The 20,872-nt window shown below is 44.5% G+C and overlaps 1 protein-coding gene across 1 annotated transcript; it reads left to right on the top strand.

Annotated features, from left to right (window-relative positions):
* Positions 1-1,431: 1,431 nt before the first annotated feature.
* On the top strand, positions 1,432-19,145 carry LOC139460844 (uncharacterized). Its single transcript, XM_071242324.1, has 10 exons — positions 1,432-1,507; positions 7,652-7,872; positions 8,453-8,619; positions 10,201-10,451; positions 11,017-11,254; positions 12,884-13,061; positions 14,343-14,624; positions 15,873-16,058; positions 16,646-16,793; positions 18,865-19,145. Exons 1-10 carry the CDS (start codon positions 1,432-1,434, stop codon positions 19,143-19,145), a joined length of 2,028 nt encoding a protein of 675 aa, XP_071098425.1.
* The last annotated feature ends 1,727 nt before the right edge of the window (positions 19,146-20,872 follow it).

Here is a 20,872-nt window from a genome sequence, read left to right on the forward strand (position 1 = left end):
TACAGATACAGGGTACAGATACATGGGACAGATACATGGGACAGATACAGGGTACAGATACATGGGACAGATACGTGGGACAGATACATGGGACAGATACATGGGACAGATACAAGGTACAGATACAGGGTACAGATACAAGGTACAGATACAGGGTACAGATACAGGGTACAGATACAAGGTACAGATACAGGGGACAGATACATGGGACAAATGCAAGGTACAGATACAGGGTACAGATACATGGGACAGATACAGGGTACAGATACAGGGTACTCATACATTGTACAGATATAGGGTACAGATACTTGGGACAGATACATGGGACAGATACAGGGTACAGATACAGGGTACAGATACATGGGACAGATACAGGGTACAGATACAGGGTACAGATACATGGGACAGATGCAGGGTACAGATACAGGGTACAGATACATGGGACAGATACAGGGTACTCATACAGGGTACTCATACAGGGTACAGATACAGGGTACAGATACTTGGGACAGATACAGGGTTCAGATACAGGGCACTCATACAGGGTACAGTTTCAGGGTACAGATACATTGAACTCATACAGGGTACAGATTCAGGGTAAACATACATGGTATAGATCTCCCGTGAAGATCCGGGGTGGAAAAGGTTTTCAGCAACCCATGCGTGCCGCAGCAGGCGACTATGCTTGTTGTAAGAGGGATCGGGTGGTTAGCCTTGCCATATGGATCGATGCTCATGATATCAATCACTGGATCCAATACTCGATTATTTACAGACCGCCATCATATAGGTGGAATATTGCTGAGTGCGGCGTTAAACAACAAACAAACAAACAACATGGTATGCGTACAATATAAAGGTATATAGAAAGGATATTGATACTGGATATACATACAAGGTATAGGTACAATACGATAGGATATTGTTTCTATACCCACACAATCCAGGGATTTACATCATGCGCAACAATCCACGCATAACCAACTGTGAACCAACTTGGTGGATTGCATGCCATCGTAACCGAATTGTGCGGATGGATGATCATGATGTCAATCACTGGATTGTCTGGTCCGATTTGATTATTTACAAACCGCCGTCGTAGGGATGAAATATTTTTTAGGGCGGCGTTGAAGACCAAACAAACAAACAAACAAACAAACAAACAAACAAACTCCATTATGGAGAGGTTAGAGGTCAATGGCCTCTCAGAAAGTCAGAAGTTATGACCGACCATCAGTATCACCTCGTCAGCTGAAATGAAAAGAATAATGTCCACGTTACTGTCCTGCTGTTGTAGAGGCCGAACACATGACTGGTCTCTCGCCACACGATCTCAGTGTTCAGGACATTCGTCGAGTGTTCAGAGCTCCACTTGGCTTCGACGGGACGAGTCCGCTCAGAGATCCGCCTGGCGGTGAACAAAAATTCCACATGTCCAAGATGATTGCGGGTGTGTTCCTGGTATTGGCTGGCGTTTGTGTTACTTCAGGAGAATATGAGTTATCTGGTGAGTGGTTTACGGTTATTCATTATTTCGCTTGTTCGTTGTCGTGGAATTGGTATAGATACAGGCAAAGTCAAAAAATGTGTTATTTGTGACATGGAACTGGATGTGTCTTAAATTTTAGTAAGAAATGAACTGATTTTATTCTTCAACAAAAGGTCATGTCTACGACTCTCTTCGTAGGCTAGTGGTAGAGCGCCCGCCCTGTCAGCGGAAGGTCCGGGGTTCGATCCCGGCCGCGTCATACCCAAAGACGTTTAAAGATGGTACTTGTTGCTACCGCTCGGCACTAAGCGGCTAAAGCAAGGACTGGTCGGCTCGGAGTCAGTATACTGTGTCTGAATGGGGTATTCATGTTAAACTGCGGCATGGTATCTCAGTGGGCTAGCACTATAAATCGGTATCAGTCCGGACTAGTACAAGCAGCCACACACACACACACACACACACACACACACACACACACACACACACACACACACACACGTGCACACAAGTACATTTAAAGTACAGAGGGCACCATTTGGTTCAGTCATTGATCATGTGAGTTGTACAAGCCTTAACATGTTTTGGTATAATGAGTTAGTTATATGATATACAGTTTAGGCATTTGTGTGCGCATTTTGAAAAAGGTTGCGTATATATATCGATGACACTGGCTTCTTAATTCTTATTTAACCTGTCTATTGCACTATTTGACTTCAATATCGGTTTTTACGATGTTACTCCATCAACATAAAAAAATTGAATTAATTTGTTATAACTAAATAAGTTCAAAAGTAAATCAGAAACTGTTAATTTAACCATTAACACACAAAAAAGTGCAGAAAACAATGCAAAATCACTGTCATCGTCCAGTGCAATACAAACCCCGCCCACTCTATTAACAGCCAATCAGGAAGAAGTTGGACGCTAGTGGGCGTGGCCTATTTTCGGGTGTGTGATGGAAAAATAAACACCAAAAATGGCTTAGTTAGCCAATCAAATGCCATGGAATCACTTGATGTGTTGACAGTAAATTCATGTCAAACGGGTTATTTTCTAGGTATGACACAAACTGCCGTATAATCTGATACCGATTTCATAGTTGTGTTTTGTACCTTAAGTTTGCAGTGTTTCGGCGACTGTTTTCAGCATAATAACGTTTTGATAAGTGTGGATGATTTTGGTCAAATTCATTTTTCAGTGTATACTTTCTCTTGCCTGGCAGTGTATTTTATTCTCAAATTAAACGTGTTAATACATGTGAACTATAGCTTTACGAGGTGAGAATTTTTGTACATAGTCCGATGTTTTCAGTTGATGTCGTTGTTATATTCACAAGGTTGGAAAGACCATTATGTGACCTTGCACCTCAGGTTGAGATCCGCGAAGATATGGTTAGAATAGTTCTTCAGCAACCCATGCTTGACGTAAAGGGGAACTACATATGTCGTAAGAGGCGACTAACGGGATCGGGTGGTCAGGCTCGCTGACTTGGTTGATGCACGTCATCGTATTCCAATTGCGTAGATGGACTTCTTATGACGTCAAACACTAGGTTGTCTGGTCCAGACCTCGATTATTTACAGACCCTCATGTGGCTTGAATTTTGCTGAGTGGGCGTTACAATTACAACAACAAACAACAACAACAACAACAACAACAACGTATTTGTGTGCTGGACATCTCAGTCCCAGACAAATTCTGTGATTCCGCGAAAGATTTGGTCAGGCTCGCTGGCTTGGTTGATGCATGTCATTGTATCCCAATTGCGCAAATCGATGCTCATGATGTCAATCACTGGATTGACTGATCCAGACTCGATTATTTACAGACCGCCGTCATATAGCTGTAATATTGCTGAGTGCTGTGTTAACCAAAACAACAACAACAACAACAACAAAATAAAGTAAAAAGGGGTCAAACCAAACTCAGTCACTCACTTGAGGATAAAGAAATGTCAGCAAGGTCACAGGTGAGTTAAACTTGCCGATATAACACAGGTCAAGTGCCTCCGATGCGAGTGATGCGTTTCTCCTGGATGAGATGCTGCGTTATGTTGGATGCTTACTCAACCAGGGCCGATTATACATACATGGGTGGTTGTCCATACTCCTCAACGAAGTGTGCAGGCAACCATTTTCATTGCACTGAACTGATTATTGCTTGTTGTAGAAGGGAACATGGTTGGCTTCATCACTCAAGATGAAGGGAACGCTCTTATTATTTGTTTACAACAAAATAATGTTTCCTTAGCTGAATATGTGCCATGTGAACCTCCAAAGACGCCATCATATTGTTCTCCATGACGTCATCATATTGTTCTCCATGACGTTATCGTATCGTCCTCATGATGTCATCATATTGTCCTCCATGACGTCATCATATTGTTCTCCATGACGTCATAGTTCCATGTCGTACCCTTGTCCGATGGTTAGACCTTGGGTCTAGATTTTCGAAACGATCTTAGCTACGATTAATCTTAACAACTTACGTTCAAAGATAAGATATCTTAAGTTTAAGATAAGATACATTTTCGAAACTATCGTAAACCTGTCGCAGATCGCACAAAGATACGATAGCTGTCGTAACTCTGACAGAGAAATCATTTGTGTTAGAGATTGTAACAACGGGGTGTTTCCCAGCAGCTGACAATAACAACAACATGGAGAAGTGACACGGAATTCATGATCACATTGCCAGGTCACATTGTTTAACACGCAACTATTTGAGTGAAATTCTCTACAATTCTACATATGTCCTACATGTCGACGTTTCGTCTTATGATAAAAGATGCCGTGACTACCCGAAGAAGAACGTTTCTGATGTGAAATCATTTATGCGTACTTCGTGTTTTCGATTTGACAGTTTGAATCACACAGTTTAACAAAATGAAATTCAATGTTTTAACTTTAGGCAGACTTATTGTTTGGCTAGATATGGCAAAGTATACCGCCATCTTAGATGAAGATAAAATAAACTTACGACAGGTATAGGCTGTCTTAGATTTACGACAAACTTAAGATATCTTAGGGCTACGATAGTTTCGAAAATGGGCTACGAAAGCCTACGATTTCCTTACGACCATTTTTGATAATTTTATGGCTACGATCTATTCGAAAATCTAGGCCCTGGGCTGGCTATATTTCATATTAAAGCCTGGGTTTGAAATGATCACGGGATAACTAGGGTTAAATGACCCGTCGGAAGTTCTTTGTGACGCAGATATACCTCCGAGATATAATGACTTATTTTGATGTGTCCATTACGATGCTAAGTAGGTACTCATACCTCATGGTTGAAATCAATAATCAGGACTCACTGGACTGAAGCACGCCAAATTGTGAACGATGATTAAACAAACACAGGTCCAAATAAATATATAGATGAGGGGAAAAATAAAGTATACCATGTTTTTTATGTAAATTTTTATGTAAATTTTTATGTAAATTGAAAGAACTGTCGTTATGTGTATGTCTTTTTAACCATCACTTATTCCTGCTACAGTTTGTACAACGGAATCTGTGGCTAGATAACTGTGTGTAAAAATAAATTGGTTCAATGAAGATATAAATTTCTCACCTCGTGACCACTACCATGTTTGAAATGTAAACTGTGTAGAAAAAAGCAAATTTAATTATTTCAAGAGAACACGTCGAAAGTACCCATCCGCAGCTGTGTATTATGCCAAAAGAAGTTTCCTTTTTAAAAGTATTCTTTGAGTGCTGGCAAAGCGCCAGTATAATTCAGTTTTTTGATATAACATTGCTAACTTAAGATATTTTCATTTGAAGTAAAACATATGATAAATTCAACTGTGAGGTATCATACGTCAGTGCAGCAGGGTGCGCAGTCGTCCCACAGATGACATCCTTACCCTGTCAGTGCAGCAGGGTGTGGAGTCGTCCCACAGATGACATCCCTACCTTGTCAGTGCAGCAGGACGTGGCCATGGAGTCGTCCCACAGATGACATCCTTACTTTGTCACTGTAGCAGGACGTGGAGTCGTCCCACAGATGACATCCTTACCTTGTCACTGTAGCAGGACGTGGAGTCGTCCCACAGATGACATCCTTACCTTGTCAGTGCAGCAGGGCGTGGAGTCGTCCCACAGATGACATCCTTTCCTTGTCAGTGCAGCAGGACGTGGCCATGGAGGCGTCCCACAGATGACATCCTTACTTTGTCAGTGCAGCAGGACGTGGAGTCGTCCCACAGTTGACATCCTTACCTTGTCAGTGCAGCAGGACGTGGCCATGGAGTCGTCCCACAGATGACATCCTTACTTTGTCACTGTAGCAGGACGTGGAGTCGTCCCACAGATGGCATCCTTACCTCGTCAGTGCAGCAGGACGTGGAGTCGTCCCACAGATGACATCCTTACCTTGTCAGTGCAGCAGGACGTGGAGTCGTCCCACAGTTGACATCCTTACCTTGTCAGTGCAGCAGGACGTGGCCATGGAGTCGTCCCACAGATGACATCCTTACCTTGTCACTGTAGCAGGACGTGGAGTCGTCCCACAGATGACATCCTTACCTCGTCAGTGCAGCAGGACGTGGAGTCGTCCCACAGATGACATCCTTACCTTGTCAGTGCAGCAGGACGTGGAGTCGTCCCACAGATGACATCCTTACCTTGTCAGTGCAGCAGGACGTGGCCATGGAGGCGTCCCACAGATGACATCCTTACTTTGTCAGTGCAGCAGGACGTGGGTGGAGTCGTCCCACAGTTGACATCCTTACCTTGTCAGTGCAGCAGGACGTGGCCATGGAGTCGTCCCACAGATGACATCCTTACCTTGTCAGTGCAGCAGGACGTGGAGTCGTCCCACAGATGACATCCTTACCTTGTCAGTGTAGCAGGACGTGGCCATGGAGTCGTCCCACAGATGACATCCTTACCTTGTCAGTGCAGCAGGATGTGGAGTCGTCCCACAGATGACATCCTTACCTTGTCAGTGCAGCAGGACGTGGAGTCGTCTCACAGATGACATCCTTACCTTGTCAGTGCAGCAGGACGTGGAGTCGTCCCACAGATGACATCCTTACCTTGTCAGTGCAGCAGGACGTGGAGTCGTCCCACAGATGACATCCTTACCTTGTCAGTGTAGCAGGACGTGGCCATGGAGTCGTCCCACAGATGACATCCTTACCTTGTCAGTGCAGCAGGGTGTGGAGTCGTCCCACAGATGACATCCTTACCTTGTCAGTGCAGCAGGACGTGGAGTCGTCTCACAGATGACATCCTTACCTTGTCAGTGCAGCAGGACGTGGAGTCGTCCCACAGATGACATCCTTACCTTGTCAGTGCAGCAGGGTGTGGAGTCGTCCCACAGATGACATCCTTACCTTATCAAGTGAAGCAAGACGTGACGTCAGCTGTTGACGGGGTTAACCTGTTTGGTCATGTGGATAAGGCGTCCGGCATCGGACCAGAAGGTCCGTGTTTCGAATCCTATCACAGGACTCGCGAATTTTATGGACGCAACATTGGCGCCCAACGCAGGGCTGAGCGCGTTCATATTAAATCTGAGCAAAATGAGTCACTGGACCCTACTGTGCGCCCCAGGACGTGCCTTCTGTTGATGGGAGAGTATGTAGCAGGGCGTGGAGTCGGAAGGTCTCTTTTTGCATGTCGTAACAGTTTGGCATAAAAGTATAGAAACAGGCTTGTCTTCATAGATGAAGTACATTACTCCATCTACAGTTAGAATTATATACGGAAGCCTTTTTGAGTCATTTGGTATTAATTTTTTTCTTGAGCTTTCAGAATACTAAGTTGAAATTGCATAACATGATCGTGAGATAATGAACATAATCGGGGCGAACCGGGATTCGAACCCACAATCTTAGGTTTCTGGCGTGCCCAAGGGACGCAACTATGCACAGCGAATGGCCTATTTATTTTAATTCAAATATTTGAATCTGTATCTATGCTACACATGGTTTGAAGCCATAATGAATAATATGTCTGTCTGTCCGTCAATCTGTATCCGTTAAATATTATGCACAAGTCCCGCCCACTCTGTTATCAGCCGATCAGAATCAATTGTCCGCTAGTGGGCGCGGCCTATTTCTGAGAGGGTTATGGATACATAAGCGCAACAAATTGTTCGGTTAGCCAATGAAATGCCATGGAATCACTTGCAAAATATTTATTTCAGATTATGCAAATCACCCTTGCATTCGTGAGTGTGTGGAGGGAGCGCCCCCTATGACCTGCGTCTACAACTTCACAGTAGAATACTACTACGTCCTATCCAAAGCCTGCTACGACTGCCCGTACAACATCACCGACTGCTTCAGGCCGCACTGTGTGGCTGCCGACGGCGTGGGGAGGGGCATCATCACAGCCAACAGGATGCTACCAGGACCTGCTATACAAGTAGGACACGATTACATATTTGAGTGGACCCGTGAAGATCCGGGGTAGAAGAGGTCTTCATAAACCCATGCTTGCCGTAAAAGGCGACTATGCTTTTCGTAAGCGGCGACTAAGGGAATCGGGTGGTCAGGCTCGCTGACTTGGTTGATGGATGTCATCGTATTCCAGTTGCGTGGATCGATCATGATGTCAATCACTGGATTGTCTGGCCCAGATTCGATTATTTACGGACCGCCTTCATATAGCGGGAATATTGCTGAGTGCGGCGTTAAACAACAACAAACATGAACAACAACAATTTGTGTTCTGGACAAGAAGTATTAAATCTCAGTCCCAGATGAATTCTGTGATTCCGCGAAAGATTTGCAGAAAATGTAACTTACTGCAGAATTGCAAACAAATCAAGGAATTTGCCTTTTTCATCAATCAATACACTAATTTTCATTATTTTCAAGCTTTTTGATAGAAGTGTGGGTTACTGAAGACCTATTCTACCCCCGATCATCACGGGCCTACAGTCACTGTATTACAGTTATACTGAATTACGTATGTTAACGTGGGGCCATGTTTTCATTTATAGGTGTGTCACAACGACATGATTATCGTCAACGTCCACAACAAGCTGGAGGGATCGGAAGGAACGACCATCCACTGGCACGGCGTCCTCCAGAAGGGTTCCCAGCATCACGACGGCGTCAGCATGATCACCCAGTGCCCCATCACACCTCACTCCACGTTCCAGTACAAGTGCGTACTGAGAAACCTAGTGCTTCATTATAATTAAAACTATGGAATAATTTGAGGGACATTCTCGCAATCTCGTATTCTCGCGTTCTCGACCTTTGGAAGGAAGCTAAATATGCCCAAAGTGCGAGAATGCAAGATCGCGAGTACGCGAAATTTGGCCCAAAGGTCGAGAACTCGAGAATGCGAGATGACGAGAATGTCCCTTACAGTATTACATATAAAATAAAACAAAAGCGACAAAATTCATTGTCGATTTACGATTCCGACAACATCATGATCATATGAATCACTATAGAAACACATCTAATGGCGTCAGTGTTTGGTTTAAAGATCCTTACTCGTGGCCAGGTTGTAGTTATTTATGCTTACATTATCTTGAACACACATTTCAACTTATGAACGCTTGAAATTGACAGAACTATTTTTTTATTTTCAACACTCAAGTAAATTAGGTTCAATTTTGTTGGAAAACATTTGTTGCCATCGGGGCTCGAACCCATATCGTATGATTTGCGGACCTGTTATATACAATCTACGATGGCACACGAGTGAGTGAGTGAGTGAATATTACCTAACGCCGCGTTAGCAATGTTGGAGCATTCTGGGCCAGGCGATACATTAGAAAACGGTATGAAATTAACGATTAACTTTTAAAATATTTGTATTATCCTTAAAAGCTTTATTTTATATTTTATAATATTATTTATAATGTTGTTGTCACATTATATGTATATTTCCATTTTCTATGTACATGTTACAGTAAATACATAGATAAACCTTTGATGAGAATAGCTAAGAAACTGATAAACACATGTATTCTTGTTCAGGGGTCCAGATTTCTAGTAATCCCCGTCAGCATGTTTTCAAAACGTGCTAGCTTCAGATCAAATACTCGTCTTGGGCCACACGAAATACTAAAGAGTCTTGTACATGCATTGTAAAGATCTTTGCAAAGAACTTGATGTCTGTGCTACAACTGCAGAGAACATATCCCAGGCGCATCACGCGACTCACACATTATTATTACAGTGTGTGAGTGAGTTGGGTTTAACGCCCCTTTTAACTAAAATTACAGACTACAAAGAGTCCCGTTTGCGTTTCAAATTGTACTGTTAACAAATAACATGAAGTTTTGTTAGAGACTAAATGTCGTAGGGTCTTTTACTTTTGAGTGAGTGATAGAGTTGGGTTTAACGCCGCTTTAACAGTATTCCAGTCATATCACGGCGTGTCAGCTTAATGTGGGAGGAAATCCGAAGTGATGCAGGTCTCAGACGTTTACCCTTTCGGTGAAACCCACGAGCACGGGAATGGTGCTGTCAAACCTAGAAACATAATTGGGGCGAACCGGGAAACGAACCTACAATCGTTTGTGACGTGCCCAAGGGACGCAACTCTGAACAGCGAATTGCGGTGCCATAGACGACTGGTCCACCAGATAAGACACGGGACACCCACCATGGGCCTACTCGTTGTCTCGTTCAGTGTTTATTTTACAATGATATTGCAACGATTAATGTTCCCTTAGGATATAGGCCTGAAATTAATGATGTACTTAAACGCATTCTTCTTCCACCGAAGGTTCAAGGGAGGTAACCGAGGCACGCACTTCTGGCACGGCCACGCTGGCACGCACCGCTCTGACGGGCTTTTCGGGGCACTGGTCATCCGGGAACCTCTGTCACGTGATCCAGCCTCGCACCTGTTTGACCATGACCTTCCGGAACACACCATGATAGTACACGACTGGCTGGTGGAGCTGACGATCAACAGATTCGCCGGCCACCATCACGCGGGCTATGACAACAAACCGGCGTCTATGCTCATCAATGGTGATGATATTCAGTAACATACGTTTATAACGAACACGCTTATAACGAACTGACGGATATTACGAACTTAATTTTTGGTCCCGGCCATTTGGTTTCTGGATGTTGTATATATGCTTATTACGAACTACGGTTATAACGAACAAAAATTAGTGATCTATTTGAGTTCGTTATAACCGTAGTTTACTGTTCCTTTAACCAGTGTCTACTCCCAAAGTCGCTGACAGTTTCAAATTGAGGACACAATTACTGCACAGAGCGAGAGAGCAGCTAGAATTTACATTAAATAACGTTATTTTTAATTTGAAGTGACAAAAATTAAAAAAAGCATCAATCGCATTTTTATAAAATTAATTCATCTTTTTGATATTTGTGTTTGGTTCTTGTCAGACGACTCTTATACACCATCCATACACTATAAAGTTTCGTTGAACACATTTTTCTTAGCTTCTGAAAATATTTGTATTTATGCATATCAATATAGATCAATAAAAACAATATGAAATATTTTGAGAGATCGGTTATCAAGGAGATGTAAGGCACGAGTTCTCTGTTTCTGTGTGTCCAGGCCGTGGAACGTTCCGTGAGTTTCCGATTTCAAACACCAACCAGACCACCCACACCCCTCTCGCTGTGTTCAACGTCCAGAAGGACCGGAAGTACCGCTTCCGGGTCATCAGCAACGGCATCATGAGCTGCCCCATCCAGGTCTCTGTTGACCACCACGACATCATCATGATCGCCACCGATGGGGTACCACACGACCCTATCGTTGTCAGCTCCTTTAACGTGTTCGCAGGAGAAAGGTACCCTTGACTCTTGGATTTGAATCCTGGGAGATTTGACCTAGAGTGTTAAGACGACTTCTTGTCTTTCGTTGGCAAGACATTACGCATGTTTTTTTTGTTTCTTTGAGGCGCCGACAGACATATTTATGTAATTTAAAAAAAATTACTGCCCCAGTACTGTTAAAAGTCTCTGGGATAGTGTTCAAAATATACGATTATTTTCATATTCAAATTACGTAAAATATTATCAGGTACAAAATACAAGATGCAACAATAGCCATTTTAACGTGAATTATAAATTTGTGCTATCAAAGCTGGAGTTTTTGTGTTCTCAAAATAGTAACATTTAAGAAATAATTTCCTGTTTTATTGCATGTATTGAGTCTTTTGAATGCTATTATATTTGGTATGATATTATTTTGCCTAAAATGGCTATAAGATGGACAAATTAACAAAACAAAAATATTATTTAACTTTACATTTTCTAAATTCGCAAGGAATATTAAAATGGCGACCTAGTTCAATTTGTGAGGGCATAGCCGAACGCGAAACTATATAATATTAATCATTTTCACTGAACAATATATTAATAATTATTTTGATGGTTCGAGAAGAGGCCGATAGCAACGTGACACCATACGGACTCATTGTCGCCAATAATACGTGACGTAATTAATTGTTTATGACGTCATGCCAATTTAATGTGACGTAGTTCCAACAATATAATTATGAGCTGATGTCTCCATCTGAGATCAGGACATACACAGACCACGAGTTATATACAGAATAACCTACTCGCCACTCGGAATTACGGATTATAGGTCTCCAGTGAATTATTGTCGCCAAGGCTTAAAACAAAACCGAGACCGATAAGCACTTACTCCTCACTGAGAGATGAGTGAGTATGGTTTGATGCCGATTTTAGCAGTATTCCAGCAATATCACGGCGGGGGACACTAGAAATAGGCTTCAGGCATTGTACCCCTGTTGGGAATCGAACCCGGGCTTAAAGCGAGCCGAGCGAACGCCTGATCCACTATGCTACCCCACCGCCATATTCCTCATTGCATGTGGGTCTTCTAAATATGTAATGGTGGGCAAATCTTATGTTCACGCATTGTACTCATGTTCGGAATCGAATCCTGGCCTTTGGCGTGACGAGCGAAATCTGTAACCACTAGGCTACCCAACCTAATAATTCCTCATTGCATGTGGGTCATCTAAATATGTAATGGTGAGCAACTCTTATGTTTAATGCTGTCTCTATGGCTGGTCCTTATAAACTTTTCCTCGTGTCCGTGTTGATCGTCATATCTGGGGTCAAAGGTAGCCCTGTCGCCTAAGTCGCCGCAATTGGCTGTGCAGAGTTGCGTCCCTTGGGCGCGCGAGAATTCAATGATCGTTTCGACTCCCCGTTCGCCCTGATTATGTTTCTAGGTTTGTCAGCACCATACCCGTGCTTTTCGGTTTCACCGAAGTTGTAAACGTCTAAGACGTGCATTATTTGGGTATTACGTTCCACGTCAATCTGATACGCCGATATATAACTGAAATACTGTTCAAAACGACCCTAAACCCAACTCACTCACTCCTTTCTATCTTCAGCAGCTACCACTTGTTTTACAGAAAAAAAACGTCTGTTGCTAGGTTTGACTTCATACTGGACGCTGATAAGGGTGTCGGTAACTACTGGATTCGAACTCGAGGACTGGGGCTTTGTGGTGCGAAGTCAACGAAACAGGTGGCCATCTTGAGGTATGAGAACGCCACGGAGACCCAGCCAAGTGGACCTACTGACTACGACAGTGGGCGGAGAAAAGGGAAGGTTAGCACACTAGTCATGACACGTGTAACATGGACGAGTGAGTGAGTGAGTGAGTGAGTTGGGTTTTACACCGCTTTTTGCATTTTGCTCTGCCACGGCGGAGGACACCGGAGAAGCTTCACACATTATACCATGTAAGGAATTGAACCGAAGCCTTTAACCGCCCCTCCTTAACATTGACTAGATCAAGCAAAAGTGTCTTTTTGTTTGTTTGGATTTCTTGTTAGTATGAACACAATTCAAAGATATCATCTTTACAAAAAAGGCCACCTTACACATTGTTGCGACCTTTGTTCTCAAACCGAGAAAATCATGTTTCTATGTAACTGCTCCATGGTTAGTTCAGCAGTAACTGTTCGAGTTGTTCAGCGTCTGCAACCACAATGAAACACTGGAGGTACAAGCCCTCTGTTTATAGGCAGGCTGATTAGAAACTACAGGTATCTCAAAGGAGGCAGAAAAGAGGCAGAAGCATTGCCATGGTGTCTCAAGGGTTGCCATGGTGTCTCAAGGGTTGCCATGGTGCATCAAGGGGAAGGCGGTCGCAAGTGTCATCGTTCAATGCACGCTGTTGGTCGCCCAAAGGAGGCACAAGGGAGGCAGAAGCATCGCCCAGATTAACGAGAAAATATATTTCAGCAGAACGCATCTATTACCTGGCGACCATTGGGCGACCACTGTACCTTCATTCTTTAACAACGGCAATGCTTGTGCCTCCCTTCTGTCTCCTGTGAGCCACCTTTGAACAACCAACCTCCTCGGCGACCTTTGTACGATTGTTTTGAACATGTTCAAAAATTCACGGCGACGATGGCGTCCATGGCGATGTCTGAACCTCCTGTGTACCACCTCGGAACGACCTAGGCAACCATTCTGCCTCCTTTGAGCCTCCAACGACGACCTGTCAAATTTATGGTCGCAAGCGGGAGGCACAAAGGTCGCCATCCTGTGTAAAGGCCCCATTACATATCCTTGTGTCTTGTTCGCATGGTATCTAAAGTAATGATTTCAATAAATTGTAATCATATTGTGTGCCTATACGCTACTGTTGGATGTGCTATGCGATATGTGAATGAGTGAGTGAGTTTGATTTTACGCCGCTTTTAGCAATATTTCGGCCATACCCATGCAAGGGACACCAGAAATGGGCTTCACACATTGTACCCATGTGGGAAAGCGAACCCGGGACTTCGGCAATACAAGCAAACACTTTACCACTTGGCCACCCCACCGCCCCCTGCACTATATGTAACACTAATATAACGGCTGTCATTGTTTAAGCTGTTGAACCCCTGGAACGAGAAGGGCGGCCCTGGCCGGACCCCCGTGTCGTGGCTGAATACCACCCTGGCCGACCCCCTCCACATGAAACAGGTGCCCGACAAGAAGTTCTACGTTGCAATGGACTTCAACAAGTTAGACAACTATAAGTTCAATCACGAAGAGTTATACCCCTTGGCTGCCGTCAGCCGGCATATGAAACTCTATGTGCCACAGTTGAATCACATCACCAACATTCAACCACCGTCCCCGCTTCTGTCACAGTACGGAGATATACCCAAGGTGAGAATAACAAACATCAACTGGTGGCAAATGGTCCCGTGTACAATGATGAACAGGTCAGGCATCACGTGAAGTTGAGAAACGTCGTGCGGAGAGTAGTTGGATGGGTGATAGGGTGCAAGTATGGCCACTGAGTTTCTAGATTACATCTCATAATTTTGTAACGATTTGACTTCAAAATTGACACGCAAAGCCAAACCCAGGAATCGGGTCGTAGATTTCTTGATTGTAAAATCAGTAAATGACAACACAAGATCAATGAATAATTAACAAATTAAATTGAAACACGCAGGATTAGGTTTACAATCACAAACTGACCTTGTAATATGTGTCAGTGTACTGAGGGGGAGGTGAATGGGGATTAACGTCGCATCGTAGATTATTGCACTTATATAGCGACGTGCATGCACGTGTGTGTGTGTGGCTGCTTGTACTAGTCCGGACTGATGCCGATTTATAGTGCTAGCTCACTGAGAAACCATGCCGCAGTTTAACATGAATACCCCACTCAGACACAGTATACCGACTCCAAGCCAACAAGTCCATGTTTTAGCCCCTTAATGCTGAGCGCCAGACAGGGTAACAACAAGTACCATCTTTTAACGTCTTTTGGTATGACGCGGCCGGGGATCGAACTCCGGACCTTCCGCTCTCCGGGCTGCCACTTTACCACTAGACCACGGAGGCAACAGATACTCTTGTATGCACGATTTTCAGTGCTCCATTCATATCTTTTTCACCGCTAGTTTGCCTGTTACGCCCTTTTTATCTGTTCGCCGATAATCCAGACTGGTTATTCTCCTAGCCGAGTATTATAAAGTATTAACTAATTCTCTACCAAAACAGCTTGGTGAGATATGATGACATCAGTGGAAACTGTCTGTCTATCCATAGTTGTTCCTGAGCGCTGAAAGTAGAACCTACCTGACCTTTTCTATTTGCATATCTATGCATATCCATAAATGCCCCCGACGGATAACGTTTTTATCCGTTGGTTTCACCATGCCGAGAAACCTTCCCATTATATGATAAACAAGGTTATGCATGTAGAGTGAGTGAGTATGGTCTTACACCGCTTTTAGCAATATTCTGGCAATATCACGACGGGGGACATCCGAAATGGGCTTCACATATTGTAATCATGTGGGTCTTCAGCGTGATGAGCGAACGCTTTAACCACTAGGCTACCCTCCGCCCGTATACATGTAGATATGCGAACATACAAGATAAGACAACTTTTCCCCACAGGACATGTTCTGTGGTCCGCACGACACCAGGGACTGCCGCCGGGAGTACTGTGAGTGTATCCACGTCATCAAGGTCGACCTAGACGACACCGTGGAGATGGTGCTCATTGACGAGGGCGTCACCTTCAACGCCAACCACCCGATGCATCTACATGGCTACCACTTCCGGGTGGTCGCTATGGACAAGGTAAGGTCATTGTCGCTGATCATATTCATTCTGTTATCTGTAAATGAGAGGCGATAGGGTAACCCAGCGATAGCGTTGACCTGCAATGCTGACGACCCGAGGATCCTGGGAATTGTGTAAAGTTTTCTGGTGTCCCGCCCCCGTGATATGGCTGAAATATTGGCTAAACAAACGTCACTCACTCACTCACTCACTCACTCACTCACTCACTCACTCACTCACTCACTCACACATGTGTACAATATGTTTCTAAAATTTCGAGTGAGAATAGTCTTGCGCCATTTTTTAGAAATATTCCAGCTATACCTCAGCGGGGTAACCACAAATGGGCTTCACGCGTTGTGGGAAATCGAAACTGGGCAGTAGCGTGATGAGAGAACGCTTTAACAACTGTTCCACGCCCCGCCACTCACTCACCCATTTACACACTCACTCACCTACCAACGCACACACGCACACACACACCTACACACGCACCTACTCACTCACTCAATAGCCCACAAGCCGTGTTATCAGTTAACCACGCTTTTTAAGGAGATGTTCCCAATTGCGATGCTCTCCTGGTGATTTAAGTCTCTATTTCCCAGCTCAACAAGTCTACCTCTTTACGGGAGATCCAGCAGATGGACGAAGCTGGCCTGATAGAAAGGAATCTAGAAACACCTGTAGCTAAGGACACTGTCACTGTTGCTGATGGCGGCTACACAATCATCAGGTTTCACGCTGATAACCCGGGTAGGTTGCAAGATCATCAGGTTTCACGCTGATAACCCGGGTAGGTTGCAAGATCATCAGGTTTCACGCTGATAACCCGGGTAGGTTGCAAGATCATCAGGTTTCACGCTGATAACCCGGGTAGGTTGCAAGATCATCAGGTTTCACGCTGATAACTCGGGTAGGTTGCAAGATCATCAGGTTTCACGCTGATAACTCGGGTAGGTTACAAGATCATCAGGTTTCACGTTGATAACTCGGGTAGGTTACAAGATCATCAGGTTTCACGCTGACAACTCGGGTAGGTTACAAGATCATCAGGTTTCACGCTAATAACTCGGGTAGGTTACAAGATCATCAGGTTTCACGTTGATAACCCGGGTAGGTTACAAGATCATCAGGTTTCACGCTGACAACTCGGGTAGGTTACAAGATCATCAGGTTTCACGCTGACAACTCGGGTAGGTTACAAGATCATCAGGTTTCACGCTGACAACTCGGGTAGGTTACAAGATCATCAGGTTATGTGACTATAACCCTGGTAGGTTACAAGATCATCAGTGTATATGACTATGACCCGGGTAGGTTACAAGATAATCAGTGTTTATGACTAAAACCCAGGCAGGTTACAAGATCATCAGTGTATATGAATATAACCCAGGTACGTTACAAGATCATCAGTGTATATGACTATAACCCAGGTTGGTTACAAGATCATCAGTGTTTATGACAATAACCTTGGGAGGTTACAGGCTCATCCGTTTCCAGTTTACAGTCAGTTAACTTCCTTGCTTAGGGAAGATGGTAGTATAACTGAGAGTAGAAAGCGTCAGGTGAAGTTGAGCAACGTTGATCGCAGAGTTCTTGGATGGATGACCGTGTTCGGCAGCTTTGACACCTGAGAGTTTTTTAGGGTTCGGTCTTGCCCCACACTGAAGAACATGTAGCACATGTGGTGTCCCCTTGGGCAAGATACTTGTCAAACATGTGCCTGTGTTCGCCCAGCAGTGAATGGGTACCGGTAGGATAAAATGTATATGCGACTGTTAACCTTCCAGCGCCTTCAGCTTGGGTTGTTTCCACCTGAGAATGAGAACATGAGATCCGGCATGGAAACGCTCTTGACAAATGGACTATTATATTTTTATATATGCCCCTTGCAGTTGTGTTGCTAAAATCAGCGCACAATTCTAAAAGAAATTATTCACTTACACCCGTGAAGATCCCGGTTAGAATTCATCTTCAGCAACCTATGCTTGCCGTAAGAGGCGACTATGCTTGCCGTAAATGTGACTATGCTTGCCGTAAGAGGCGACTAACGGGATCGGGTGGTCAGGCTCGCTGACTTGATCAATGCATGTCATCGATCCCAATTGTATGTCGATTTCGAAACTACATGTATCCGGAGGGTTTGTCCAGCGTGTCTCATCTTGGAACTGTTGGACAAAGCGGGGACTTGTTAAGAAGTCGCCAGTACAGCCAATGGTAGCAGATAGCAGGTGGATATATTCGGTTAGTTCTAGAACGGTTACCGAGTCAGTTGGGCCCTTGAAGATCCGGGGTAAAATAGGACTTCAGCAACCCATGCTTGCCGTAAAAGGCGGCTGTGCTAGCCGTAGGAGGTGACTAACGGGATCGGGTGGTCAGGCTTGCTGACCTGATTGATGCATGTCATCGTATCCCAATTGCGTGGATCGATGCTCATAACGTCACTCACTGGATTGTCTGGTCCAGACTTGATTATTTACAGTCCGTTATCTAGATGGAATATTACTGAGTACGGCAACAAACAACAAACAACAATCATTCACTCACGATGTTCGAAGGGGCACGCTGTGCAGAGTTGCGTCCCTTGGGCACGCCAGAAACCTATGATTGTGGGTTCGAATCACGGTTTGCCCCGATTATGTTTCTACGTTTGTCAGCACCATACCCGTGCTCGTGGGTTTCACCGAAGTGGTAAACGTCTGGGACCTGCATCACTTCGGGCTTTCCTCCCACATTAAGCTGACACGCCGTGATATAACTCGAATAATGTTAAAAGCGGCGTTAAACCTAACTCACTCACTCACTCACGATGTTCTGTGTCCAGGCTTCTGGCTGATGCATTGCCACATCGACTTCCACAAGGCAATCGGGATGGGCCTCATCGTGCAGGTGGGGGAACTGAACCAGATGCCCCGACCCCCCAAACACTTCCCCCGGTGTGGGAACTGGGAGTACACGGGGGAGGGGGAGGGGGAGGGGGAGAGAGGGACGCCCAGATGCCCCGTCAACGGAGCTGGACGCAACCAGGGAGATACCTGCCTGTTGATACATGCTACTCTGTCAGCTGCCATATTTAGCATCCTGTGCATCAGACGTTCTATGTAAACTTAACAATACTTAAACTATTCATAGGGGGATCGGGTAGCCTAGTGGTTAAAGCGTTCGCTCGTCACGCCGAAGACCCGGGTTCGATTACCGACATGGGTACAATGCCCATTTCTGGTGTTCCCCGCCGTGATATTGCTTGAATATTGCTAAACGCGGCGTAAAACCATACTCACTCACTATTCTATTTATAGAATCTTAACCTGCGGGACAAAATATCGTGCATAGCCGATGGAACCGGAACTTGATTGTTGAAGAAAATGATGATTATAGCAACATCGAATTTATGGTTGACAATATATTTTTTAGTCTTAGATATTTCTTAGTCCGCACTTATCACGTACGTTGTAGGGTATCACACAAGCATCTTCTACGCTGCACAGCATCCACACATATAAGGTAGAAAACTCTTTCCACAAGAAGTGCCCCTGTCGTTAAAAGAAATAAAAGAAGTTCTTATCCATTAAGAAGTGTCGAGTTTTCTTATCTCGCCGAAGACGATCACCTAGTTGGTCACGAGGACATTTCTGATGTCCCCCGTCGTGATATTGCTGGAATATTTCTAAAGGTTGCAAAAAAAAACATACCCACGTGGACGAAGATGGAAAATCTTATGAAATCCATTCTCCGGCTGAGCTGAGGTGAAATGGGGTTTAACGTCGCGTCCAAGATTATTGCACTTATAGAGTGTGTGTGTGTGCGTGCGTGTGCGTGTGTGTGTGTGTGCGTGGCTGCTTGTACTAGTCCGGACTGATACCGATTTATAGTACTAGCCCACTTCCATACCATGCCGCAGTTTAACAAGAATACCCCACTCAGATACAGTATACTGACTCCGACCCGACTAGTCCTTATTTAAGCCACTTAAGTCACGATTGAAATATTGCCGATGTGACTTAACATTCTAACTCACTCACTCACTTAAGGCACTTACTATCAAACGCCAGACACACAAAAAAAACATCAGGTAGCGTCCTTTGACGTCTTTTGGCATGACGCGGCCGGTGATGGAACCCCGGACCTTCCGCTCTCCCGGGGGATGCTCTACCACTGGACCACGGAGGCGGCCTGAAGAAGGCGTGGAGTAGGTCATTAGTACATTTCAATAGCCAGAGAATCCTGTGTTTCAGTATGCCCTATGTTGGTCATGCTCTGACGTCATAACACCTTCACAGGGGAATATAGGGGCACAGTTGGCCCAGTCATTCAAGGCGCTGCGATTCGCTGCGCAGAGTTGCGTCCCTTAGGCACGCCTGACATTTATGATTGAGGTTTCGAATCCCAGATTTATTTATTCCAAATTTAAAAATTTCAAAAAATCAATATAAGCAACCCCTAAAAGCCCCCTCTTGGGTTGCACACACCACTTTCACCCTTCTCGGAATACACTAAATGGTCTGGCCAGGCCCGTGTGCGAAATACGCTGTAGTCGGAAAGCGCACGTTAAATCTTCTATATCAGTCAGTCAGTCCCAGATTTGCTCTGACTACGTCTAGGCCTGCCAGCACCACACCTGTACTCGTGGGTAAATGTCTGAGACCTGCATCACATCGGGCTTTTCTTATATATCAAGCTGACACGCTGAAAAACTGTTAACAGTGGCTTTGACGGAGTGGGTCAAAATGCAAAGTAGCAATATGTCAGGTATATGGCTACTTGACGTCACAAACAAATGGTTGTAACGTACACATAATGCCACTTCTAATAAATTCGATCAACACGTGTTT

Source organism: Haliotis cracherodii, unplaced genomic scaffold (genome assembly GCF_022045235.1).
Source record: "Haliotis cracherodii isolate W230 unplaced genomic scaffold, xgHalCrac1.p SCAF_14, whole genome shotgun sequence".
Taxonomy (NCBI): Eukaryota; Metazoa; Mollusca; class Gastropoda; order Lepetellida; family Haliotidae; genus Haliotis; species Haliotis cracherodii.